The sequence below is a fragment of the Cottoperca gobio genome, chromosome 8 (assembly GCF_900634415.1).
Source record: "Cottoperca gobio chromosome 8, fCotGob3.1, whole genome shotgun sequence".
NCBI lineage: Eukaryota > Metazoa > Chordata > Actinopteri > Perciformes > Bovichtidae > Cottoperca > Cottoperca gobio.
In genome coordinates, this window is record NC_041362.1 from 7743590 (window position 1) to 7771384 (window position 27795).

At 41.8% G+C, this 27795-nt stretch overlaps 2 protein-coding genes across 3 annotated transcripts; one reads left to right on the top strand and one right to left on the bottom strand.

Annotated features, from left to right (window-relative positions):
• The first annotated feature begins 341 nt into the window (after positions 1–341).
• On the top strand, positions 342–27795 carry tbcd (tubulin folding cofactor D). 2 transcript variants are annotated; one of them, XM_029437837.1, is made up of 39 exons: positions 342–846; positions 958–1008; positions 1116–1213; positions 1622–1723; positions 1901–2047; positions 2493–2548; positions 4172–4304; positions 5125–5170; positions 5896–6028; positions 6402–6535; positions 6638–6698; positions 6828–6902; positions 7106–7200; positions 12702–12858; positions 16703–16760; positions 16852–16881; positions 17216–17301; positions 17960–18040; positions 18141–18214; positions 18360–18477; positions 18815–18875; positions 18964–18986; positions 19089–19120; positions 19260–19322; positions 19418–19494; positions 19770–19851; positions 19971–20089; positions 20189–20280; positions 21041–21181; positions 21878–21961; positions 22435–22593; positions 22758–22896; positions 24887–25008; positions 25800–25877; positions 25966–26052; positions 26140–26227; positions 26761–26870; positions 26972–27056; positions 27146–27795. In XM_029437837.1, exons 1-39 carry the CDS (start codon positions 669–671, stop codon positions 27167–27169), a joined length of 3579 nt encoding a protein of 1192 aa, XP_029293697.1. In that variant the 5' UTR covers positions 342–668; the 3' UTR covers positions 27170–27795. The 2 variants fall into 2 exon arrangements, with proteins under 2 accessions (XP_029293697.1, XP_029293698.1); XM_029437838.1 differs by having other exon boundaries at positions 669–846; positions 27149–27795.
• Positions 7998–11553, bottom strand: znf750 (zinc finger protein 750). The gene is made up of 3 exons (XM_029437839.1): positions 11417–11553; positions 8752–10034; positions 7998–8635 (listed from the first exon to the last, which is right to left on the bottom strand). Exons 2-3 carry the CDS (start codon positions 10011–10013, stop codon positions 8050–8052), a joined length of 1848 nt encoding a protein of 615 aa, XP_029293699.1. The 5' UTR covers positions 10014–10034; positions 11417–11553; the 3' UTR covers positions 7998–8049.

Below are 27795 nucleotides of genomic sequence, written 5' to 3' on the forward strand. Positions count from 1 at the left end.
AGTGGGATGCAGACAGCAGAGGAAGAAAGTTATACAACGTCCAACCATCAGTGAAACCTGGCAATATGTGAGCATGCCTCAGAAGGATGAGAGGACAAGGCTAGAGGAAAGGGGGATTTTATTCATAGAATTAAGCAGACTGGCAGTACAAACATTTCCCCCTAAAACAATGTTTGGCCACGGGATATATCGAGAAGAGAGAGCTGGGGAAGTACTCTTCCTCAAGACCACATATCTATAAATAAAGAGAAACGTAGATCTCAGACGGCAAAAACAGCAATGACGTTTCTACACCGGTGGGGGGCAGCAATGCCGTAAACTGTGTCTAGTCTGCCGGAAATCAGTTGAAGAAGAAGATGTACTGGGGCGTGGCGCGAGCTTCACTGCGATCATCATGCGCACATCATAACAGAGCTATCATATGAAGACAAGTGACTCGGTTTTGTTTAATGATATTAATTACAGTTCAGGTGCAGTTGTTGTTCACGTCAATACGAGTTAGACCAACTCTGTGACGTATTTATACAAGTTAAATACATTTCGTTCGTTACTTAAGCACTGTTTTAATTAGCATTGGTTCCTTTGGCTAGTGTTGAATGCTAATATTAGCTAGCTAACTGGTTCATAGCTCAAAACTAACGTTAGCCTCTGTCACAAAGTCTGTCAGAATGGCCTTATCGGACACAGACAATGGGTGTTCCGGTGGTGGAGAAGGAGAGTCTATTGTAAAACTGTGTGTGTTGGGGGGCTTCAGTGAGAGCAGCGAGACTAGAGCTCTCATCTCCAGCCTGCCGGAGATCCACGGGGACATGGTGACAAGCGAGTCCGCCTCAGAGAGGTTCTTAGGTGAGACAAGTCATCCACGTAGAACAAGCATCTTAAATAAACACATTTTATTCAGGGCTTCCGATTTTTAGCTTGTTTGCAATTGATCACACTGCCCGTTTCTCCCCACAGAGATAATGAATGGATATCAAGAGCAGCCTCATCTCCTGGACCCACACTTAGGTAACGTGCATTAAGTCTCCAAAAGTCCAAATTCAATCTGTATTCTCACTGTAGATTCATTTGGAGAATATATATATATATATATATGTTTTCCAATTTTGTTTTAGAATGGATGCTGAACATGATTCTGGAGTTTGTAAGGAGTGAGAAGTCTCCCCCTTCATTGGTTCATTTGAGCTTCAAGTTTCTCTACATCATCTGTAAGGTCAGTCAAAAACAGTGTTCACATTAACTGTGTCAGTGGAAACCCACCAGGCTTTTTGCGTGCACTTTTGTCTTGGGTATTAAACATGATGCATTAACATGCATTGTATCACATCTAGACATGACACATGCACTTAAAATACATTACACAATAGAAGATGCATTGAAAGGGGCACCAGGTCACTTGATGCTAAGGGCTTCAAAAAGTGGTTGTCCTCACTGATTAAAATATTTTATGGCATATGAGGGCAGTATCTGAAAGTGGATGGTTGTGGTCGTCTAATATTTTACCACTTAAGCGAAGGCCTGCAGAGTAAAACCTGGAACACTAATTTTACTTACACAGCAGAGTTATGCAGCTATTTCAGTGATCCTTGTATTTATTTATGTATTCTTTTTTCCTGGGTAGGTCAGAGGCTATAAAATCTTCATGCAGCTTCTGCCCCATGAGGTGGCAGATGTCCAGCCAGTTCTGGACCTGCTGTCCAGGCAAGATCCCAAAGACACTGAGGTAAGACTGGCATTACTTCTCAAGGGGAAATAATTATAAACATATATATATATAACAGGCCTTCACAGTTACACCCCTGTGCAGCTGCGTCCTACAGGTTGGCACATATAATCTTTTTGTTGTTAGCTTTATCAAACATTTAACAAAAGTGTGTTTCACCATCCATTCTCATTCCAGACTTGGGAAACTCGCTACATGTTGTTGTTGTGGCTGTCCATGACCTGCCTCATACCCTTTGACCTTTATCGTCTGGATGGTCATCTGGAGTCAGACGGAGGCAAGCCCCGAGAGCCCACCATGGACCGTATTCTAGCTATTGCAAAGGCACGTTAAGTATACGATATAATCCTGATTCTGTTTTGTGTAAGAGAGTTTGGTCTGTATGTCTAGGTCTCGCTCCCCATAATTGCTCGGCTCTTTCATCAGGATTTGTGGATCCTCAAAAGGACCTGAATAAACTGTCTACATGTTTGACAGCAGTAATTCTGCGACGGTTATCAGTAATTTATAACAAAGCACTCTTTGCTATTTTACAGTCTGTGATGTATCCATAATTACAGCAACAACATAAACAAATCATCAACATGCTTCCCTATAAAAACTAAAGAGAATCCATTAAGAAGAGAATCCACAAGCTTAACATCTGAACTGAATTTTCTTCAGCTCCGTAATGTTTGTGTATTTGTTTGTAGTTACTCCAATGTTAACGTCATGATGTTCTGCAGACATGCTTTCATACAGTATGAGTAACAGATTCTTTCCCCCCCAGTCTTATCTGCTCGTTGGTGATAGTCCCAGAGATGCTGCATCTGTACTGGTGTCAAAGTAAGTAGTATAACATAGTATTTTTATTTTGTGGTTGTATCCAACATATTATTACACTTTAAAACAATGGAACAATAATACCATCACAAAAAAGCTTTTCAATACTTACAACGGGGCTTGCAGACTTACTTTTACTCAAATACTATTTGCATAATAAAATGTGAATGTACCCTCGTAGCGGAAATCTTGAGTTTCTTTAAAACATTAAAGCTGGACTTTAGTAAAGTAAACTTTAGTCACTAATGTGACAGTAAGTGTATCTGTGAATCCTGCCGGCTGTAAGTAACGTACACACACTGTCCAGCTGGTCGCTACAGCCAGTGTATCTATTACGCTTTGTTATGTATTATTCAGTCTAGGACAACAAAGAAACTGAAAAAGTGTTCATCGCTGCAAAGTTTTAAAAATTGATAGTGTAGTTTAATAGTATGTAGGTGCACTAGTGCTGCACAATAGTGTTGGATTGCATATCGCTTTCTCATTTTACAAATTCCTGTAGAAGATTAAAAGCTACCAAACGTTTTAAATTGGGGTTCTGTATTAGATGTTTGCATTTCATTACATTAAACATTTAGACATTTTCACATGTGATTCTGCATTAGTTTGTTTTCTGGAGATATAAAAAATATCCATAATAATGTTGTGATTGATTATCTTGCCCAGCACTAATGTACATTTGTTCTGGTGTGGAAAGATTATTACATTTGCTTTGCTGAGGTCTTAAAAAGCATTACATTTGCACCTAACCCTGTTATGCATGCTGTGCGATGACTACTATATTGTAAGCCTGTATCAATCATGACCAAAGAATGAATTTAATCCATACAAATATTATGACTTGCAGTAAACACAACATACAACGTAGATTCAACTTCACACCAAGGACCACGTAACCAATAAAAACACTCACGGACCACCTGACTCCCCAAATATCCAAAAACAATAGGCCTGCTTACCACTCCAACAATATATTAAAATGACAGCCTAATAATGAGCTTCATGTGACCTTCTCTATATCGATCGTTCACAACAATACAAATACAACTACGGATTCTACAAGCGTTTCGTTCATATGCGATTTAAACGGTGAATGCTGATAGATTTTACACATCGTATGAAACCTTTTGGAATTAAAGCTCTCTTTTTGTTTAGCCTCGTCTGTTTACTGCATTTGGGTCCTCCCCTATCCGGAACCGTAACATCGCGTCAGATTTTTGATTAAATGTTCTTTTAACTGACCCCGTCTTGAGCCATCGATCCATCTTGTCAGTTGACCGCGGCTCAAATTGACCACGCAGATCATTTGTGACGTAAGATCGTAAAACGAACCTACGTAACTACGATACATCTATGCTACACTCAAGTCTATACTAGTCATTTTTAAACAGTTTGAGAAACATTTTTAACTTAAAATATATTCATTTCAAATGTGACATTTTACCAATATACTCACGGACCACCAGTGGTCCACTCTTTGAGAAGGACTGACGTAGATCAAGTTATTAACTGTAATTCGTTTTCCAGCCAACAGAGGTCACTCTTGTTCTTTGGCTGGTGTCTGCATTTGTTTATCCACATGAAACCTTGTATTGCTTTCTCGTCTTAATGTGCGTGACTGTACAGGTTCATGACACGCCCTGATGTCAAACAGAAGCGCCTTGGAGACTTTTTGGACTGGAGCTTGACCACTATATCCCAGACTAACGACCAGTCATTGAGAGACATCGTGATGCTGGATGGTGCCCTGCAGTCTCTGGTAAACACACATACTCCCCGATCACACACACACACATCTGCAGTGTTTCATGCATGCCTGTCTGTGTATAATTAAAGCCTGTGTAATCTGTGTGCGCTGTGTGTATTAAAACCTGCAGATGATAGTTTACAAGAGCTGACATGACTGGTATGTCTCACACAATACCGCCTGTGGTTTTCAGCAGGTGTGTAATGCACCTGCTGCGTGTATGGGACCTGTTGTTTCAAGAGAATTATTCAGTTTAATCCACTGCTTTAAGATAAACGGTTCTTCATCAAATGAGAACGCCATTGAGGGTACTTAGTTTCAATGAAATCCACTTTCTCTTCCACTTAGATTACACCTGTTCACATTATAAACCTTTTTCAATCACTTGCTGTCAACTTCGGTAAGGTTATGCAGCCCTCAAGCAAGTACATTACAGTCATATCATTGGCACATAAACTTGCATAACATGTTTTAGAAGGAGTCTCTTTGTACTTAATGGCTGCGAAGTGAACTTGGTTCCAGCCTATGTGGTGCTTAGGGCGTTCAAAACTGGCTCTGTGTTTTCAGTCAACAAGCCTACAGGACTCATACTTGCTTGTTTTTTCTTTTCTTGTGGCGATTTAGGGTAAAGTAATGCAAAGAATCAAGATTTAAGGACACAAAGAAGTTGTCAAGAAATGAGCTAGTATGAATTTGGCTTTTAAACAGTAATAATATGTATTTCTGTTTTATTTGTTAGTGCAATGACAAATGTGTGATGCAAATGTTACCGCTATGTTGTGTCGTCTCCAGGTCCTACAATTTATTTGGTCAACTTGTTTATGTCCTTTAGGCGAAGCTTTTCAAACATGGAAAAAGAGACGACCTCCTGCAGTACGGTAGGTTCCCGTTCTCCTGTTAAATTTATCTGCAGTTAAGTTCTGAATCCTGAACAGGACTTATTGAAGCATGTCATGGTTACTCTTGCACTCTTTGCTCAGCTTTTGCCTGTGGTAACATAATTATTTGTGTTCACAAATCCTTATCTAAATGCCCGATGCCTGAGGGGAGATATTTGAATGCAAACATCAGGACGTTTCCTATTAAAGAGTATAATAACAGAGCTTCCCCATACATGAATATGATCTATGATTGTCTTTGACATGCAATATGACATATATAGTCACAATATTTCTTAAAGGGGAAATATATGTGTCAAAAATAGCATTTTAAATCAAATATTGTCATGCTGCATCATATTCTTCAGACTTTTTGTTTGGTACAGATCCTCGCATAAATCAATAAAAAAAGTTTGAATGGGAATAATGACGTAAAGATTATTATTCCATCTAATATCGCAAGATCCCAAATTAAGTATCATTCAATGAAATTGCAATTAAATATTTTTTCGATATGGTTCAGCCCTTCCTGTGATATGCAAACACACTCTATTTAAATATAAAACATTTTGAATTGTCAACTAAATTAGATTTATTTTCTCAGACCAGAAAGCACATATATTTTCTTAGCCTCCATAATACGTCTATTCCTGTATGTGTTTATCAATTTATTTGTAATAATAGTGTTACAACAGATGCTATTGATGTCTTTGTTTGTTTCCCAGCTCCTACAATTATGCAGTGTCTGGCGCAGAAACATCTTTCAGAGAGCAGCCAGGCCATGCTGAGGAAGCACGGTGTCAAACTAACCCAGAGGCTTGGCCTCACCTTCCTCAAGCCCCGTTTGGCTGCTTGGAGGTCAGACATAATACCAGCTAATTATATTTAATGTTGTTAAAACTTCCAACTAAAGTCAGCTGGCACCGTCTTTATCTCTCTTACACATTGATACACACATTCAATATGTGTGTTTGCAGAAAACATTGTTAGATCTAAAATGTGTGTAACAACAATTTGATATTGTTCCTACTAAAACAGTGATTCCCATAAACGGTTATGGCGACCACTTTTAAATTTGGCCGTTGCTTAATATCAGGTCCCTTTCCAGCTAGTTTTTCATAGTGAGTAAAGTCCTATGTGTCACAGCTCACCTTAGTGAGAGGTGGCTGAGTCGGATAGGAGCACCAAGCTGAGTGCCTTTTTTAAAGTTTCTTTTGCATGTTTTCTTCAGGTACCAGAGAGGCAACCGCTCCCTGGCAGCAAACCTTTCCGTGTCCCTGTCTACATCCGTCGCGACTCCTGAAGTTGAGACGCAAGAGTTGGAGGAGGACTACGATATTCCTGAGGAAGTGGAGACTGTTATTGGTCAGTTTCATTCTCCACTCTTTTTATAAAAAAAAAAAAAAAACCGTTTTTTTATTGCAATACCTCCGCTCAGGAAATCTAATTTGCATGTTTTTTTTCCAGAGTATCTGCTGAATGGACTGAAAGACAAGGAAACGATTGTGCGCTGGTCTGCAGCGAAGGGGTAACAATCTGTTCATATGTCACATACCCTGAGCTGTTGATAACAAGTCTTCCTTGTTGCTACTTGTCTTTGGTATTATTTATGTCAAAGACAGCTCCTCTGAAAGACTTTTTTTATTCATACCTTCAGCATTGGGAGGGTGACTGGGAGGCTTCCCAAGGAGCTGGCAGATGAGGTGGTTGGATCAGTGCTGGACTGCTTCAGGTACGTGACGTTCATGCTGCGGGCATATTGGCTCTCTCCATCAGTCACGTTGTGCCATTTATCATTTCTCATGTTCTTTTTTTTTTTTTAATAGTTTTTTTTTTTTTTAAATAACCGTCACACCGGGCCAAACGTTCAAGCAGCCCCATGTTCCTCTAACATGTTCTATGTTTTGACCTCGGTTGTGTGTGTTCTTTTTCAAGCTTCCAGGAAACGGACAATGCTTGGCATGGAGGCTGCCTGGCACTGGCAGAACTCGGGAGAAGAGGCCTGCTGCTGCCTTCCAGGCTGACTGACGGTATGTGACCAGATAGTTATCATAGGATACTATTGTAAACAAAGTTAGGCTGTACCGAATAGGTTGAAGCTTCAAAGCTTAATTCATAACTTTGACATTTGAAATCTTAATGAACATTTGAATTTTGAAACATTCTTCTTTTTGTTTTTTTGCATGCCTATTAACTCTATTCAAATCCAGTATTTCTGCACAGTTGCAGATAAAGATTAGACTATACTAACTTATACTATTTGTTGAATTAGATTTCAGTGGTGGCTGCATAGTAGTGATGAATAATGACTGAAAAACGCCACAGGTTGTTGACACAGTAGCGTTCCAAACAAGTTATTAATAACTTACAGAAACACTGCGGACTCCTTCTCTTCCCCTCTCTCTCTCTCTTCTCTCCTAATCGCACAATGGCGAGCGCCTCAGTGTTCAATCCACACCTACATGAAGCAATGTTGACAAAACTGACGAGTTGTATTCATTAAAGGAAGCTGATTTAATAAAGAAAAAGACTCATTTTATCCGATGAATCTTTATTCAAATTGAGGATTTTGTTGGATGATTTTTTTAGGGTGATGTTATAAAAGATGGCTTTGTTCTTGTCATTTATTTATTCAACATATTTACAGTACATGACCACATCTTCCATTGTCACCTTTTTACATTCCAAAAGAAAACTCCAGATTTAAATAATAACAACCCCTATAAAAAATAGCTTTTCACCTTTTCCAACGAGACAAAATATGCACATCATTTTAATTATTAATTATGTTCAATAAGTTGATCTGTTCAGGTTGAGGCTTGTAGCGGTGAAGGTTAGAGATACTGTCCTTTTTTAAAAAAAATATTATCAGTCAGAGTTTAGCAGCAACGAGGCCTCCTCCTCAGAGGCCGCCCTGATGCTTTTGCTCTCTTGGTTGGTTTATGGCACTTGTTTTCAGCCTGGCCACTGTATCCTCTTTTCATGCCAGTTGTCGTAGCCTTTGTTGTGTGTTTGGTCTTCTTTGGAGAGCCAGAACTTGCACTTTCTGAGTCCTCCGAGGGCTTATCTGCAGTGCTGAAGTCACATGAAGAGGCAGCAGAGCTTGCAATGGCTAGTTGACACAGTGCCAGTGCTGCAGTCTGCCTCTGGTCACATGGTTCTTCATCTAGCTCAGTGTCTGTTCTCTGCTGAAGATCTCCAGAAGTGCTCTGGGCAGAGCAGTGAACAGGGCTGCTGTAAGAAGCTCGTAGGCTGAGATTCAGAGGCAACTCTTCCCCCTTTAATTTCTCTCTGTCCGAGCAGCTCAACCTGTGGTCTGATGGACTTTTGTCTTTGTCTTTGTTTCTTGTTGAGAGGTTGAGGGGAGCCAGGTCTTCTCTGTTGTCCTCATCTTCTCGGTGTGGTGTAGTTTCAGGACACGGCTCAGAAACGGGTACAGAGTAATATCTGCTGCTCTCAGCTGATCTGAAAGAGATGGGCCAAAATAAAGAGTTAACAGACTGAATTCCATTAACTACCACCAGTAATTGCAAAAAAGAATATACTGCAGTCCCATTTAAGCTTTTGACAATATTACTCACCCTCCATCAACATGCAGAGGTCTTAACTGGAGCAAGCTTTCTGCGGGCTCCTCGTGTCTTAAGTCAGTTTTGATGGGTTGCATGGCTGTAGCTGTGTTTCCTTGTTGGGTGGTTGTCTGCGAGTCACCCTTGTTGGTGTAGTGTGGGGTCTCTGTGTCTCTCTGGATGATGTGTGCATGACATGGTCTGTCAGGGGACCCCAAGGCTGAACAGCCCTCTTTAGGACTCAGCCTTGTTTCCTTGTCTCCACTTTGCCTGTGGTTGCTCTCCTCTTGTGTAGATGTGTTGGGACTGGGCCGTGAGTGCATGTATAAGTCATAATCCTTAGGCCCGAGGGTCGAGCCATACAAATCCAAAGGAAGATATCGTGGTCCTGTAATTGGCATGGAGAGCTCATGGGGTCTGTACAGGGTATAATGCAGAGGGGGGCCCGGGTGAAGAGGGAGGCAGTATCTGTATGGGTATGGGGGGAAGAGGGAAGTGTGAGGTGGGGCAATGGGTTGTGGCACCACAGGCCTCTGGGGATCTATAAACTGTGCCCGGAAAGAAGGAGAATTTGGCTCATTTGTCAGGTGGTTTGCTGGGAGGTAGTACGGTGGATACAGGGGCCCGTCAGGAAGGAGATAAGGAGAGTATTCAGGAACCATGGGAGGGGGGAATGGTTTCAAGGGAATGGATGATGAAATAGTGCCCCATGGGAAGCCCGGGTGGCTGAAAGTGGGAGCAGGAGCTTGCGAATCCTCTGACTGCTGCACAGGTGACTTGAAGACTTCTGTTCCGTCACTTTTGGGTGTGACGGGGGAGAAGGCAGATGGGCGTAGCAGAGACTTGGCCTCAGTGCTCTCTCTGTTCTCTCCCTCTGTCTCTGCATTTGATAGTGCCACACTCAAACTGTCCTTACTGACTGGACTGTCACACCCAACATCTACTTCTTCTGTGTCGTCTCCGCTCTCAGCTTTGTTCTCCTCAGTGCCTTGTTTCTCAGGACTGATTTTCTGAATTGCTGGCAGGGGGCTTGGGCAGTCCTTCGATTTGACAGGGACTCCTTTTACTACAGCTTTGACCTGTCGGGCCGTTTGCCCATTTTTCTGTGACATCAGGGAGATGGAGTTTTTACACAAGTTGTATTTCATGTGGTTGAAGAGATGGGACTTTTCGTTGCAGGTGAAAGGACACTGGAAACACTGGTACTTGTAAGGCTTGCCTGGCGGTCGGGGAATGTAGTGGGGCCTTTTTGGCTTGCGCTCCTGAGCCGTTTCCATCTTGACTCTAATGGATGTTGTCTGGAAGAAAAATACAGCACATCACGGATGAGAAATGAGTAGTAGTTTAGGTTTTTTAGGTTTATTCTTTTCACTGAAGCTGCTAGGGAGTGTGACAAGAATCTCATGAATCATTGCAGCTTTTGTACCAGATTCTCACTGAGCCGACTGTCAAGTCATCAGGCTATTAGAGTGGTTTGACTGGTTCAGGTGGAGAGTTTCTCTCATTACTTCGGACTGGACACCTAACCAAGAAATGGGTAAATATGAAAACCTGTCTATATACCTGTCTCTATGTGAAAGTGTACCAACCTGTTTGCATTGGTGCACTCCTGTCTTAGTGTGGTTTTGGGTTATTGATGGCTGCCTACAAACTCCTCTACCTGCCTGTTCACCTGTCTGCACGTTCTGATATCACTCCACACAGCTGTAATATAAAGTTACAGAGAGCTGCTAAGGCACTATGTAGGCAGGTGTTGGGCAGACTAAGTGCTTACTAACACAGACCTGGAGGGCAAGCAGAGACTTGATTTCTCTATCAACCAGAGTAAACTCTGTGCTGTCGGCGTGGGAATCACAAGCCACCTGCTTCCCATGACTACACCTGCGGGATGCACTCAGTTCCCAAATCATCATTTGATGAGCTCACCAGAAGTATGTGGAGCAATGCTTGAATAATTGTATAAGATGTAATGCACCAGCTAACACGAGTAGCAAAGAAAAAAAGAGTAAAGTAAATGGCATCTAAAACACTCCAGGCTCGCCTTTGAAATGGAACATCACCTAAAGCTGTGAGTTAAGTGTTGCTGGGTGCAGAAAACCTGCTTGTCATGCGCTGTCGCAAGAAGTTGTCACTCAAGTTTCTGTCCAACTGTTGTAGCATGCAATGCCACTCCTTTCTTAAGAACTTAAATTCATTAGAAAATCCCTTTTTAACAGCGTATCCTTCTCACTGTGAATACAATTCAGCCAAAAACATTTTCTTCTTTTTCTTTTAACGAAAATATATATTTGGTTTCAATAAGCTCAGGTTATTTATTTTTAAACGGACAGACCAGTCTGTAAATATCTTACAAAATAGTTTAAAAAAACCCACTTATTTTATCTCATTTTATTATTTACATACATATTACTTTATTTTTTAGGTTTTTCTGCATAGGCTGGGTACTTTAAGCATTACCTGTGCATCAGTCATGACAGTGTGAGTAGGGGCTAATTAAAATCCATAGGTAACAGGTGGATACCTAGATACCCTAAATAATACAAACTGCATACTAGTTAATGCTACCTTTTCACAAAGCCTTTGCCAATAACACAGAAAGGCTTAGGCAGAGTGCTGTAAATGTAACTTAATGCAGCTTTTTTGTTAATTAAGGGAGGATTTAAAATAATAAAAAGATTACCTGCTCTGGTTGTAGTAACAGTGTCCTCTCCTGAGTGTTCAGTCTGCAGAGAGCCGCTCCACCATCCACAGCCAGCGTTAGTCAGGACGTCCGCTCCAATATGTGCTAAAAGTTCAGAGTGTGTTTGTTCATGTGTGTGATGTATTTGGTAATGTCAGTTGTGTGCTGAGTTCCTCTCTCTGAGCTGTTGTCTCAGTAGTGGGTGGGGCTTCAGCTCAAACAGCAGGGCCCTCAGGCAACATCGATGTACCTGATATTAGTCAAGCCTCAAGCAATGATTTACATGATGGGGTTGGGTAGGGGCTCTGATTCCTTCTTCCTCTTTGGTGCTCCATCTCTGTCTTTTGTGGAAATGACCACACAGGCCTCATTACTGTAAATAATATGCATCAAACTGTCAAGTTTAAAGTGAAGTCCAGTAGCAGAGCTGGTAAGATCAGCATGCAGGTACATTTTGTGCTGATCTTATTCATTTTGAGCCGTGTTCAAAGGAACTAATAATGTTACACATTTATAACGTTTACTAAATGAGCTTTACTTTACTGCTAAGTGACGGCTGTCATTTTAAACTTTCACTCACTTCTTTTGGTAGAAGTCATCAGTTTAAACTTTTCTGCTTTGTTCTTAATGTGTTGCAAAAAGGGTGTAAATGTATTTAAACTATAACATTAATATGATCTGGAGGCTCAAGTGTATGAAACATAAAAATGTTCATGTATCACAACCCAGCTCGCTTGGGGGAAAAGGAACATAAAGCCAGTTTGATTTGGTCAAATAAAGTTATTTATTTGTCCAGCATATTAGATTTTCACAAAGTGGCAAACTTCAATAAAGAAAAGGGCATGTGGATGCTATTAAAATCAAATAAAGACATATAACTAACACAAGACTCTTTTTACTTACCACATTCAAAATCAAAATGCAGTTAAAAAAATACACCCAGTGTTTCTGAACACGGAAATGATACTGGTATGTGCGATCGGTAATTAAACTAGACCGGGCTCAGTCTTAATAATAATCCCAAGTGCCAAGATTCAAAACCACAGAAGCCTCAACGCGGGTTGACGTAGATCAGGCTGAACACAACTAGACATGATGCCGTGCTGTTCCATAGAAGCAGCACTGACTGACAAGCCGGCCAAGTATTTTCAGCTGTTCCCCTCAAAATGCATCTCTCGAATTGGAGGATTTAATTGCATACAGTTTATGTAATATGCTTTCAACAGAGCTTTTTTGTTCTTCGTTTTATTTAAACCACTCATCCATTTCTGTTGTCTACTTGCAGTTGTGCCACTCATTGTCAAATCTCTGACCTACGAGGAAAAGAGGGGAGCATGCAGCGTTGGTTCCAATGTGCGTGACGCTGCCTGCTACGTGAGCTGGTCTTTCGCCAGGGCTTATGAACCCAAAGATCTCGAGCCTTATGTCACGCAGATCTCCAGGTAATTTTGCTCTTTCTTCCTTTGCCATAACATCTTCACATGACCAGAGAGCTGCAAAACCCACACCCATAACATATTTGTATCTGCCTCGTTCACCGTTATAATAGTCCCTTCTCTTTCCTGCCACGCAGAGAGCCGAGAGCTGCATAAACAGCTGACCCACTATAGGCCAATAATATCATCCCATCAACATGTGCACACTCATGCTAAATATACTCCTCCACTGTATGAAAAAGGTAACAGCTAAAATCAAATGAAAGCGATCTAAACGTTAGTAATCGGTAAGATTTGAACAGGTTTCAGTTCATTTTGAATCGTGTTCTCGTGTAATTTGCATATAAGCAATTATTTGCTGCCTCAAACCAGTTTTCTGTGTCATATCAATCATGCATGTCCCCACATAACCAGCAGATGATCGGGTGTGCTGCTTTTGGGCCTACATATTTTGCCACATGTCACTTCTGTTATCAAAGTGTAATTATCACATATTGTCTGAAGGTAATTATTAGTAATGCCACTTAAAAATGATACAATAGATACATGCAATTCCCTCTTTACAATTTCTCTTTCTATGAAACTGTTCCTGCTGCCAAACCCTGCTGTACGAGCTGCTCCTCTTGTGGCTCGGTGCCAGCTGTTCTTTATTATAATTGAGTACATGTCGCTGTTCCCGTTGTCTGACGCAGTAACGATATATACAGCATGATTTCATAGAGACCCCATGTCCGTGGACAAAAGCCAAGCTCTCGCTTGTTATGAAAGTCAGCTGTGAAGTAAGTTGACTTTCATCAGTCGTGAGGACATTTTAGGATTTACGCTTTTGTTTAGTAGTTTTGCATTATACACACCAGGAAGTGTTTTAAGGTCCATGTGTGACGACTGCATGAATATATTGTTTTCTTTGCCACTTAAGAAGATCTAGTTGTGGAACTAAATTGTTGTTTATTTACTCTTGCACCTGAAAAATCCCTATTTCTATATTTCCCGCCGTAGCTGCCAGAAGTATTCAAGCTTTTGAAACTAGTGGTTTTCGGGCGAGGAAATAATAACAAATACAATGAAAGCTGCAAGCAGCGACGAACGTGTCCTCGCACATCTATGCGCAGTCGGGGGGTCTGGTTGACGCTGTAGTGCATTGCCGTGACCGTTGGAGACTGGGCGCACGAGTGGACATTATGTATCGCATGGAGTGTGATGTGAAATGACATGCCTGCGATTCTTCCAGCACTTGCTGTGTCCACTATATGGTGCTAGTCATCATGTCATCTTCCGGTAAATCGGATGATTTTGTCATAACGCTGACTTCCTGTTGCCAGCGGGTGGTGCTGTGACTAGGATTCAAAATTGACTTGTCGATGTCTTCAGACCCGGACTCTCATGAAACATGGGACATTTTTAAAAGGTTTGACCGTGTAGAGTCGACTTGCAGCAGTTTCTTTGTTCATGGCTTAGCATCGAAATTGGCAAAGCCGCCACAGCCAACGAAAACGTACAACTTTCACTTTATCCACCTCTGTAACTTCCTGTTGGCAGTAGGTGGTGCTATCGGTATGAGTCCATTTTGGCGTGTAGATGTCTTCAGGCTGCGACTCTTAGTGAGCAGAAGACATTTGGAGCAGATTGGAGAATGTGTTCTGAAGTTACAACAACTTCCTCTTTTACGGGGAATTGCTCAAATTGCCCAGCGAGGCGAGGGCGTTCGGGGAAAAGTCCCAAATAAACAAAAACACACTGTCTTAAAATAAAAACGTTGCATGAAAATACAGTATCTGATCTTTAAAGTCCTTTTTTTAGAAATGCAATATGTATCTGTTGAAGTGATCATAGGCGACTTTCACAGTTCATACGGTCTGACATGACAACCTACGGATAAAGGGAAAGAGCTACTAGATTGCTCTTAAGACTATTGCGTAAAAGTGACCAGGTTGCTTATTCAGACATAAGACAGACCGGTTGAATCGCCATCAGATTATCATGAAGGGTGCATGTTGATTTACACGACTTTAGTTTTTTATTTCAGGATCAATAAACACTTCTTCTTGCAGCTTTACTAGTCTATTAGTCTAGAATGCAACATATCTAAAGAAGACTTTGTTCCAGGATCAGAAGCTGAGCCTGAACAGTGATAAGTAACATTTCAAAACTTGTACATCTATTTGGCAAACAGTTTAGAGAAATTAGGGTGAAATAATGACGTGCGTTCAGTCTTTGTCAATAGTAACGGTTTGTCTCCTCCTTGATCTAATTTCTCTCTGTATGCATGTATGAACCTGCGGCCTCTGACTGTGCAGACCAGCTCTGCAGTGTCAGTTTGAACCACTGCGACTACCATTATCAGCAGCAGTCATGACAACACCCTCCCTTTCCCTTAGCCTACAGGATTGCCAGGTTTCGCCTGTTGCTGTAGGTTTCGGTCGCCGTTTGCCAGCAGAGCTCAGACAAGCTGGTTCCTGCTCGAGTCATCACAGCTTGATGACATTTCCAGAAAACTCACTTTTTTTAGATTATGTGACTATGTGACTTGGGGGCACGCACACATACACACACAGTTGTATCTCTGCTAACACAGTTACAGTTACACTGTAGCATCCAAAGACGTAATTCAAAATATCCTTCAGGGCATTATTCAGAGTGCAATCGGGACTGTTTTTGTTTCCAAGCCCTCAGGGCTGGGGCAGTTAGTAAAGCCAAACCAGGGCAGTTGGTAAAGCTCCAGGCCTGAATCTCGCTGTTTGTTAGCAGGGAACATGGGAGGAGAGCAAACCAGGCTAACGGCAGTGAGTCTCAGGCTGCCACTGTGATATACAAGTTGGCTGGTCCCCCTTCAACAACTGATATTCACACACCCTCTTGTAGACTTGCAGAGGCGGTGTGTGTAGAGTAGAAGGATATTGAGGTTGAAAACATAATCACACACGACTTCCAGCATTGCTGGAGAGTCATGGTTAATCACATTGTGGCTGCATTTACATACTGTTCCAGGAACCTTTGCAGCTCAGTCAAAATCAGCATTTTGGTGATGATATAATCTTGGTTTAGACATGACTTTAGTCTGAGTCATTGTCTCTTAACAAACTATTGATGTTGAGACACTGTTGCAGTGTTCTTGAGAAAGTTCCTCGCTATAAAATGGCACGAGACTGCAGGGTCGTGTGCACACAGAAATGTAAATATTACTTATTAGAAGTAACATTAAACGGTACTTCTGCAGGATATTTAGTGCAGTGATTTTCAACCGTGGAGATCGTCAGGTGTGCCGTGGGAAATTATCCCAAGTTTAAACTTTTTGTTTTTTAAATCAATTTTCTCCCCACAACACTCGTACCAGAGCTCCGACAGCATACATATACACACATATATATATTCCCCCAACGCAACCCCCGCCCCCCCTGAAAATCTGCATTCAAACTCCCTCCTGCCGCACACACACACACACCTACCTGTCCCGTCCCACAAACCCCCCCCCCCCCCCTGAACAAATCCCAAATGATAAAAACATCGTGAATATTAATACATTTTAATAAAACTGCATATGAAGAAATGTCTTCTTTATGCATTTTACTAAAGTTATACATACAGAATAAGAACTATTAAATATTGAAACCTGACAGAAAACATTTTAAACTTTGACCTGTAAAGTTATAGAAGAGATTTGATTGTCACTTTATTTAATCACTTTAAATCGTCTATCCATTCAACTTTAATTTGAAGCATTGTGCGACTGTGAAAACACTCCTTACACTTAATTCCCTTTTCAATGCATTCGATGGAAAATTCTAGGTACACTCCTTTTTAATCGGATAATTCATACTTTCCAATCCACACTTTGTGTTTCTCTCTGCAGCGCTTTGCTGATTACAGCTGTGTTTGACCGGAATGTCAACTGCCGCAGAGCTGCCTCTGTAAGTTCTCCGGTCAACTCCCTACGATTACTTTACTAAAGAGTTTCAGTTACATGACAGAAGTTAATTTTTGTGTCTCATTTCGTCCCAGGCTGCCTTCCAGGAGAATGTCGGCAGACAGGTTTGTGACCGCAGTCTTGACTACCGGTACTTGTGTCTCAACAGAATTACTGTGATTTTATGTTTATTTGCTGCGAATCATTAAGATCTTGCTCAAACTTGCTTTGATAGTGAAAGCTGTTTGAAGCAGAGACATTGCCTCCCTATACAGCTACAGGGCACCAGCAAACGTGTGATTTGCCAACAGTCCTAGAGCCATAAATCTTGTAATATGAGGTCATTACTATAATTTGGAACCAAATCTCGTATTTCCCATCTCAGATTCATCTGCTTCTTGCACAATGAGCTAAGAAAAAAAAGTCTCAACTGTTTGCGGCTTGCTTGTGTGTCATCAGGGGACGTTTCCTCATGGCATTGACATCGTGACTGCAGCAGACTACTTTGCTGTCGGGAATCTCAACAACTGCTATCTGAGCATCAAGTAAGAAACAGTGTATTCTACACATGGGCAGTTCTGCTTAGGACAGCAGGTAGTGTCCCATCCTTCCTCATTGATAAAGTGACAAACATAAACCTCCTCCACCCCTCCTGTCCCACTGGCCAATGGGGGAAATGCACTCAGGTCAAAGAAGTGCAGACATAATTACATGATTTCTGGTTAGTAAAGTGCTCTAAAGCTTTTTAACAAATACAACTAAATATTTCAAACTGTATAGTTCAACTGAGTTGATGTGGTTCTAAAGCAAAGCTATCACAATCTGGTGCTGATATGAACCCAAACTGAACATGGCCGCTCTTTACGTTGCTCTTGTGAATGTGGGGATTACCGCTTGTGAAGAATATATGTTCCACTTAAATGAATGAATGAATGAATGAGGTCTGCCACCTTTTGTAAACGCACATCAATACGTGTGTGCATCAAAAGCAAACACCCCTTTCAGGAATGTGTCACCACCAGCAGAGCAAACATTTAAGTGTTAAAGATTCAGAAAGATGCTAGCCTCAGGTATGGCTGACACCTGGAACCGCAGGAAAACAGAATAGAATCAAACACAATGTCTGGAGCTAGTATTCATTTTCTGTTCATATTAGCAGCTTATGCAGCTAACACTTTCTTTCCCCCCCCCCCCCCATCAAAGTGTCTATATAGCTAGCTTCCCAGAGTACACCAAGGCCATGATAGATCACTTGATAGCCATGAAGATCAACCACTGGGATGGGTAAGTGCTTGTGCTGCCCTGTCTTCATAAATGGCACATATAAGGGTATAAGATGTAGTCATTTCTAAACACAATACTATCTTCTTCATGTGTTCTGCAGTGTGATCCGAGAGCTCGCCACGAAAGCACTTCACAACCTGACGCCCCAAGCACCTGAATATATGGCAACAACAGGTAAACAATGTCACCTCACCTGTTCCACGGGGAAATGGACAAAGACAATTACTTATGTAAAATGCTTTTTTGGAAAACTACTAAAACCTATAATAATTGGTCATGAGTAGATGTGTACATGCTTTTTCTTCCTCGTTGGTTTCAGTTTTGCCACAGCTGTTGCCCATGGCCGTGGGTATTGACCTCCACGGTCGCCATGGAGCCATCCTGGCATGTGCAGAGATTACACACGCTCTGTACAAACTGGGCCTTCAGACCAACAGGTAGACTTTAATACCCACTTAATGAAACATTGAGCCTCAGAAGGATTTCCTTAAACCGTCCACCTGAACTGCGAAGTTAATAACTCGATGTGAAGAGGAGCTTCTTGGAAGCATTTGGCATGATGTGAAAATGTACGCGTCAGCTAAAAGCAGAAGGCTTTGAAACTGTGTCTGAGTAGTTGTAATATTAGTGTCGCCTAGTGTTTATCTGCAACTGTGCACAAATAGCAGGGTTTAAGCAGAATGATTAGACGTGCACAAAACAAATGCATCTTAATTCTGCTCTCGCTTTTATGAATGAATCTCATCCATGTCCTCCCTCTCCTTTGTCCTCCAGGGCTGTGGTGGACATTATTTCTTCAGAATGTGTGGACGCTTTAAAGAACATTCACCAGATGGTAGGTGACCAAAACAATGTTGTTTAAGGTTTGAACTGGAGTCAAAATGTCTTCTGTTGCTGACGTCCATTTGTTGACTTCCTTTCAGCTGAATGACAGAAAGCAGTACAGGTTCGTGGAAATGGATCTATTTTATTTTTCATTAGCAGTATGGTAAGAAATCCAAATATTATTTTGGGCTTCATATCAAAATTATGTTGTTTTTTGTTGTAGGGGTTTCGGCGGAGAGCTAATGAGGCCATCAAGTAAGTCTAACAGCAAATAAGAAAATGGCTTTTACATTGCAGATAATTAGTTTTAATAAGTTGTTGCATGCAACAGGATAAAGAACAATGTTATTTCCTCATAATCCACAAGATGTGATCAGTTTGATCTTTTCTTCAGTGTGCTGTCTTATTGAAAAGCTCTCCTTGTCCAAAATGCCTTTTAAGAACGACCCTGTAATCGGTGAGTCATTTCTTGATCTTATGCTTTTAAGTGTTTGCGTTTCATTCGGCTTCTTAGCTAAACGTCTCTAATGTTGTTGTGACGCTGTGTTTCAGCTGGCTGGCAGTGGCTTATTGACGACACCGTAAAGAGCCTTCATCTTCTGTCTAGTGGTGTGAAGGATAGCGTCGTGGTGAGCTTTCCTTTTATAAAATGGAAGTAACATAATGGATCAAAGAGAATGCAAATGTCCCCTTTTACCTGCCAAATAAACACGAGTCAAATGTTACACATCAGCAAAGAAATGCAGATCTTTAAATTAGCAGATAAGATGTTTATTAGGTAGTTTTCAGAACTGTGGTATTAAAGACTTATTAATTAACTATTTGTTTATAAAACGCTGTTTTTCATTCAGAAAGATTTTTTTTTTTTTACTACTCATTAATCTTCATCCTCCTTCGGCTGCAGGTTGCCGTGGTATCGGCCCTGTCCGCTCTGTGTGAGGAGTACTACCAGGCCGAGCCGGGCCGGGCCGACTCACAAATGCAGGGTTAGGGTTGAATATTATTTCATAGTTCAACTAGTTATACTGTAAGTCGGAATTTGAAATGTAATCTCTGTGTGTGTGTGTGTGTGTGTGTGTGTGTGTGTGTGTGTGTGTGTGTGTAGATGTCCTGGTGTCTCACTACATTGAAGGGCTGAAGAGTCCGCAGATGCTCACTCGTTGTGGATCTGCCCTGGCCCTCGGCTGTCTGCCAAGATTTATGATCCATAGCAAACTGAAGCAGGTGTGTTTGGAGGATGTTTACATTTTCTAGCCATTTTACATCTCACTGGCTCAGTATTTAGATATAACAAGTGTGTGTGTGTGTGTGTGTGCCTCTTAGATCCTTGAAGGCCTGCTGCAGATGTGCACTGTCAGCCAGAAGGAGGGCAGATTTACAGAGGCGAGGAGAGATGCGATCAGAGCACTTGCTCAGTGAGTATCGACATATCGCCATAAACAAAATCCTCAGTTTAAATAAAGTGATTCATCGGATTCAAAGTGTTGGTCTTTAAAAATCAGATATATTTTTATAATGTAGGTGAAGTTGAGCTTGTGTTCGAGAGAGAGTGAGAGACGGAAGGAAGAGAAGGTGCACTATCGTTGATTAATAACTTATTGGGAAGCTGCTCACCCGAACCTGTGATATTTTATAGTAAACGTTCCCGAGGTGGGTCGACCTGCACATCATTACTATTCAGGCACTACTGGAATCTAATTCTACAAATATTATAATAACAATATTAGTGTAGCCTAATCTTTATCTTTAAACACCGGCTTTAAACTAAATGATTAGACATGTTGATTTGAGCTTCGGAGCTTCAAACTGTTGGGTACAGCCCTACATCCTTTTTATTGCTTTTTGTTTCTATATTTTTATTTCATTTATTTGTCATGGAACCGTTCAGGGCTACGCTGCGACGGCTCCCTCCGTCCTCTGTTCTTTGTCTTGCCCGTCTGTTATCTCAGCCGCGTAGTTGTGTAGGAAGTAAAGCTAAAATAAACAGAACCGACTGACTTTACCTGCACGACCTGAATGACGTGTCTATTTGTTTCTATACAACCTTTCTTTTCTTTTCTTTGCGTTTTCCCCTCCATATTTAAATGATTCCTCATGTCCCCAGTTCATCAGGTTCTGCATCTCCTCTTGTGGACCCTTTTTTGAGTCTTTTGTTTATTTTTCTTCCTCAATCAGAGTGTGTGTGACGGTGGGTGTTTGTGCCCACGGCTCCCCGGACTCTGCTCTATGCTCGGAGAATGTCGCAGAGGTGTATGGCGTTCTGCTCAACAGCATGAATGACTACACGACAGACAGCAGAGGGGACGTAGGTGCTTGGTGAGTTCACTTCTTTGTCAAGCTCACAGATACACACGCGCTCTTTTAATTCGCCTCAGGGATTAGGAATGCTCCCCTACCTGAGGCCACTGGTGTTTTTCTGTCCCTCCACCTAGGGACACAAAGACGTGTCATACGTGCCTGTCTCACTAGTAGCCCCGGGCCATGCTTACCGCCTCGCCAGGAATGTCACCAAGCTCGTCGCATATCTTCACAATAGGATGGGCTGCTTCTTTCACACTGTCTTGTAATCCTCTTCTTTCCTTCACACTTTCTCTTGAATCTGTTTTTCTCCTCGTTTCCACGCCATTATCCCTCCCTTTTTCTTTTTTCTTTTTCTTTTATTGTTCACTGGTTTTTTGTTCCAGACTTTTATTTTCTCCAGCCCACACCGGGACAGATCTATGTCCACTATGCACCCGTTTCAGGGTGTGACTTTTGAATGAATGCGTTAACATTTCACATAAAAAAATTGTGCCCTGCAGCCATGAAGCTAATTTGACTATTAAACTGCCAAATCTGGTGAGATATAATCTTCAAATAATGGCGAGCAACCTTGTCCCCGCTTATGTTTTATTTGTATGAGTGCATCATTTTTAAAGATTATTATTTAAGGAGTTTTTATGTATCTTAGAGATCATAATGACTCAGGTATGTAAGGTAGATTCAAGTCTTTCCTCTCTGTGATGTGTCCAGGGTGAGAGAGGCAGCGATGACCAGTCTCATGGATGTGACGATGCTGGTGGCCAGCAATGCTCCGGAGATCCTTTTGCCAGACCTGTGAGTAGCAAACCTGAGTTATTAACCTCATCGCCCATCTAGAGAAACACAACACCATGTTTCACGTCACAATCAGGTGACCATAAAAGTCATTGCAGTCGGTCTCCAGCGTGTTGTTTATTCAGTGGCTTCAGTAATCTTCGGTGTCACTTGGATGTCTCAAGGTGTGGCCCACAATCCCTTTATCCTAAGTCAATCCAACTCGGATCACGCAGGTTTTGTAATTATACTAGAGGAACAGGATCAAAAATGTATGTTACATTTGCACGTAATTGTTTGGAACCTTTTTTAATATTTGTCACCAGAAGCCTAGCTAAAAGTGCAGAATTTGGTATAAGTTCTAGAACAATAGCCAACTTTGGTGATACGTTAGTGAACTTTAGAGAAGTGACACCCTACATGGATTTCTGATTAACTGTAATACAAATGATTGCACTTACTTTTTTATATATTTCCTTCTCTTCTCTACGCAGGGTGAAGTGTATGATGTGCTGCCTGGCCCAGCAGTCGGCAGAGAAGATCGACCGCTACAGAGTCGTCGCTGGCAACATCTTCCTGCTCATCCTCCACAGCAAAGAGCCTGCAGTACCGCACATCCCCCACCGGGAGGAGCTGCTGAGCATTTTTCCTTTGTGAGTCCCCATCCAGCTGCATTACTCCAACAGTTGAACTGAACCAACCTCATCTGCCAGACTGTTTTGCTTGTTTGGGAGAATATGCATAAATGACGAAGGTTTGATGTGAAACAACTTGTGACGTTTGTTGATCTTTTCACTCTACTTGCTGTGTGTTTCAGTGAGACCACAACCAGTCTGAACTGGAATGCTCCATCCCAAGCTTTCCAGTACATCACCCAGCTGCTGGGACTGCCCCAGTATCAGTACCACACCCTGCTGGGCCTCACGGTGTCTGTGGGAGGGATCACAGAGTCCACAGTAGGTCAACTGTCAAATCAGTGCCGATTGATGTACAGACTCAAAAACAAAAGCACACACAAGGGTCAATATTAATCACATGCTACGGCTTTCGCAGTCACCAGATCTCAACCCAGTTGGAACATCTAAGGGTGATTTTGTTCCTCTCTTGGCAGCGCATGGTTTCCCCCCGCACCTTATTTATTATTATTATTACACTCAATGTTGTTTTTTCCCCCTTTTACTTTGTCACACATCTGCGTTTTATAAAACTACAATTGGTTTAGTATAAGTGTCGATACACTGTATCCTCATTTCAAGGCCATAAACAAGAAATTGAAGAAGAAAATTGAGAGCATAATGTTTGGAGTTAAGTAGGAAATGTAACAGTTTTTTTGCATTTTATGGCCCTTTTCAAGGATGCTGTTTCAGCATTTTACTGCTGGTATGAAATATAAAACTCCTGGAAATGACCTATAATAGAGTCACTTGAGACGCTGTGTGTTGTTGTACTTTCTTCTTTAGCAAGCCGGGATGTTAGTTCGTACAGTATTGGTTAATTTCATTATAGAAATGAAATGTCATCACACGATAAGGCCCGATGGTGGTAAATCCTGCTGTCAGTAATTAGTTTTCAAAGTCAGTTTATTGCTGAGGAGCAATGTAGGCCAACAGGGGGAGCCATGTGCCTAATGAAGTCCACTCAATCCTCTGCACTGTAATCTCTGACTCTCTCTAGAACACCTGACTTTCAATGAATTCTAAAACGCATCACAGATATCAGCTGTGTCACTTTGACTTATCTTCGCCCCGCCCCTGCTCGTTACACTGTGGCAACCACCTGAGCTTGAAGCGTTGATCAGACTTATCCAGAACAAATTGATCTGACGGCTCCCTCGTGGTACTGGCAAGCGAGAATTTCCCATCAGTTGAATCTTGTGCTAAATACCAGCTTAAAAGTGTGTCTGATATGTTCTACTCCTGACTCCTTGCACACCATCACTCAGGAGACTCAGCAGGGGCCCGAAACTGGGGTTGATAAAGTTCACCCTCCAGAACGACCAAACTTATTAAAACCAATCATTCGAAAGATGGTTTGGGTTATTTTTAACTTTTAGGGTGTGTGGCTGTAATACAAGAACAATAAGTTAAAAGCCTGCAATAGCAGTGAAGTTGAACTCCTCTGCCACTAGTAGCTGCAGACTTCTTCCCTGAGAGACGATCTGGCTCTCGTCTTGCTTTTTACCTCCTGCTCTTCCAGCCTCTCTTTGCCACAGATGCATCCTCAGAGACGGGAAGGACCGATATGTTTGTACAGGGGAAACTGAGCCAATGCTGCATCAGTACATGAGCCAAGATTACCATTCTCACACCACAGGCATATATTCACACAGGCCAGAGAGAGATGGAGCATCCACTGACTTTCCAGGAAACTGCCTTGAAGGCCGACCTCAACGCAAGAGAGATCATAAGGCCGTGCAAAAGTCAAACGGCAGAAACTGTCAGTCACAAGACGGAGAAGAGTCATTCTTTCACAGTGTCATTGTGTTTTGGAAACCTTGAGACTTGTGGCAAAATGTGCTAAAGGTAAACAAAGTTACCTGGACACTAATTTCCTCATAAACACTTACAGGGTCATTTTTTACTTTCTTTCCTGATATAATCTGACTCGGACTCCCAAGACCGGTCATTTTGTTATCACAGTCAAGTGTCTATGAGTCATTTGTATTCTAACTGTCTAACTTTGCTTCGTTTTTAAACTTTATTATTTGCGAATTGTGAATTTTTTTTATTTACAAAATGTCGGCGTTATTGTTCAGGAAATCCTAAAGTGCAAAGAAGATCTCTAACTCGCTCCACAACTATTATCCTCTTTTCTTAAATACCGTAGAATCGGATAAACAGGCGTAGCTAGCACCCAACCTCACCACCACCATCAGAGGGAGTCTTTGTTTTACTCCACTTTAACCTGCTCCATACTAACAGCTGCTCTCCGCTGCTTCCCCTTCAGGTGCATTTTTCCTCCCAGTCGTTGTTTGAATATCTGAGAGGGATCCAGGAGAACAGAGCCGCTCTGACGCAGTTTGGAGATACGTTGCTGAGCATCTTCAGAGACAATCTCTGCAATGACAAGTACACAAACACACACACTTTTTCTTCTTGACCTTGCTAGATGTATTTCTTTAAGCCCCTTCCCCTCGCGTAGTGGCTGCTGCAACACCACGCTTCCTCTATAATCAATGAAATGTTCTCTTTTTTACGGGAGGTGTGTTTTGTCCTTTTTACACAAGACAAATGCTCAAAGGAACTACAGCTATACAGGCGATTACTTCATCTTTGAGTATATTGGCAGTTTGATTTAGAGAGTTTCTATTCTAATTTATTGTTTCCTGTCCCCTCCGAATGACAGGGAAATGATCAAAGTAAATACATCAGAGCTTATTGACCTATTGTTGTCAAACAGAGCTTTCACCTTCGGGTCTTGATCATCCTGTCGCCATTTATTCTTCCAGTACCAGCTGGCGGTCGCTCTGTTACCTTAATGCCTTACGTAGGCTACTATGTGAACGTTCTGTATCTGTTACATCTTCAGTGTAGCTACGTGTCGGACTGAGTGATGTCAGCTTCACCGTGTTATAATCACCTCTTAAAACACGTCTTTTAACAGTTATTGTTCTTTACCTGTATGTGTTGCAATATTTTTAGTCTTGCTTTTATGTTGTGCTTTCCTTTTAGTTTAGTTTAGTTTTATTCAAAAAAACGTATGTATATAAATATCCAGAATGTTCTTCCATCTCATTTTAGTGTTATTAGTACAATAGGTGCTTAATTCTTTACAAACACCAGAAATATAGTCATATACTCGTATCATGGTCTATTCTCTCTTTGTCTTCAGTGACAGCTTTTCCTTCTTCCGTCTACAGGGTGTCTATTCCTTTTCTTAAGATGCTCAATCAGATGCTTGCCAACAGCTGCTTTGAAATCTTCACCACACAAGAGAAGTGAGTGTTGCGACGGCTTTGTTACGAAAACAAAAACGTGCACAGTGTGTTTGAGAGCTGAAGTTTTTCTGTCTTTTTGTTTTCCAAGTCATCAGTTCTGCGTGGACCTTTTGACTCTTTGCAAAGAATTCAAGAAGTCCAACAATATTTCCAAGTTGCGCGTTTGTGTATCTGTGTAAGTCTGAATCTCATTGACACATTATGCTCTGGACTGAGGCAGAAATCCCCAACCGTGTTGACTCTGCTGTCTGGTGTTTCCCAGCTTCTGTGGGCTGATCCAGTTCCAAGGTGATGTGAGGAAGAACGTTTTGTCGCAGCTGCTGATACTACTCTGCCATTCCTTCCCTGTGGTAAGTTCACAAGACAGGAACACTCCCTCATCCTTAAAGCTGGGGCAGCTCATATTTGGCGTCATTGGGAAAAACAATGTCCATAATAAACTTTCACCATATTGTAATTCGTGACATGAAATGAACTTAAGTGATCCCCTTTGGCTCTTTAACGAGCGCCATCATCAGGTTAAGATTTAAATGTGTCAAGTACTTCCCTCAACTGTACTTTGTGTTTAGTGCTAATTAGCAAACAATATTACAATTTTCAATTGAGCAAACAAGCTGGCAGACATTTTGGCGGCCGACAATCGTGGGTCACATGCTCCGTCCGGTTGCAATATTATACGCCGTCATGCTTTGCGATTGATTTGCGACTATCCTGTTGAAATTCACGCACTACGCAAGTACATCGCGTACACTGTGAACTACATCGAAGTGAACCGACGGAAGTGTCCGAATTGAGACAAAGCAATAGTCCTGTTTGTTTACTTTCCTTTGTGTAACAGCTGGTACAGAGAAATAATAAACTGTTCCTCTCCTGCAACTCGTAGATCAGAAAGGCGACGGCCGGCCAAATGTACGAGATGCTGCTGACCTACGATGATGTCATAGATCCAGAAGTGTTGGACGATGTCATGACCCTGCTGAGCGATACCAACTGGTGAGTGGTCACACTGGATGCAAGTCTTAAATATTATTTTATTGGTAAATGCTTTTTTGGTACGTGTGTGACACGTGTGTCGTGCTGGTTGTTCATTCCAGGGAGAGCGACCTTCAAACACTGCGGACCCACAGGAATCAGCTTTGTGATTGGCTGAGAGTCTCCAGGCCACGGGTGGTTACCAAGGTAACCAGGAATTCTGGAGGCAGACACAAACATTTAATGTTTTATCACCTTGTTGGACTGTGTTAACCCGCACCACTCTCTTTCATCAGCAGAGGCCGGTCCAGGTTTCCTGATCACCGGCTGCAAATCACGTAGGAGGACAACATGCTGTAAGGATTATTAATGGAGCTGCTGCACTGTAACCGTTTTCTGTCCATCGGCCAAAAAAACAGCGCATGTAATGAATCACAGTGTGTTAGTTCTACATGATAAATAAATGGAGCAAAAACATCAGCTATTTCCCGTGCTTTGTTATTACTAGTGCAGCGCACGTTCAAAAGCTGCCTGTTTGGAACGAGCCGATTGCTTTGCCTCAGGTCGCAGCTTTCTCAAGAACCACTCATCCAAACCTCTTCACACTCGACACTGCGCTTCATTGGATGCTCAGCGTTACACCCGCCAAGTGTGAAGTCAATTGGACAAGGTGGGGGGGGGGTTGCTATAGACTCTCGTTGTCGGCCGTTTTGACATCCGTTTTTAATGATAATAATATACAGGAAAAGCTGATAGATTCTGCATTTATAAGGTGCGGTCTCGCTTCATGTTTCAATGATCCCTTGTACTCGACGATGTTTCGGCCCTTTGGTCCTTGCCTGGTGAAGGTCTGAACAAAATGGGTGTTTTAAGAACGCGTCATGAATCTTGACGTAGACTTTAATTAGCAAATAATGTGAAAATAATAAAAGTGTGCTCAAACTTG

Excerpts from the sequence above, each read along its gene's own strand:
- tbcd (XM_029437837.1), top strand. The coding sequence starts at position 669 with ATGGCCTTATCGGACACAGACAATGGGTGTTCCGGTGGTGGAGAAGGA. Across the intron at positions 19,121-19,259 it reads AGAGCTAATGAGGCCATCAA|TGTGCTGTCTTATTGAAAAG; the intron begins GTAAGTCTAACA and ends TCTTTTCTTCAG. Across the intron at positions 26,871-26,971 it reads CTGCTGAGCGATACCAACTG|GGAGAGCGACCTTCAAACAC; the intron begins GTGAGTGGTCAC and ends TGTTCATTCCAG.
- znf750 (XM_029437839.1), bottom strand. The coding sequence starts at position 10,013 with ATGGAAACGGCTCAGGAGCGCAAGCCAAAAAGGCCCCACTACATTCCC. Across the intron at positions 8,636-8,751 it reads CCTCTGCATGTTGATGGAGG|ATCAGCTGAGAGCAGCAGAT; the intron begins GTGAGTAATATT and ends CATCTCTTTCAG.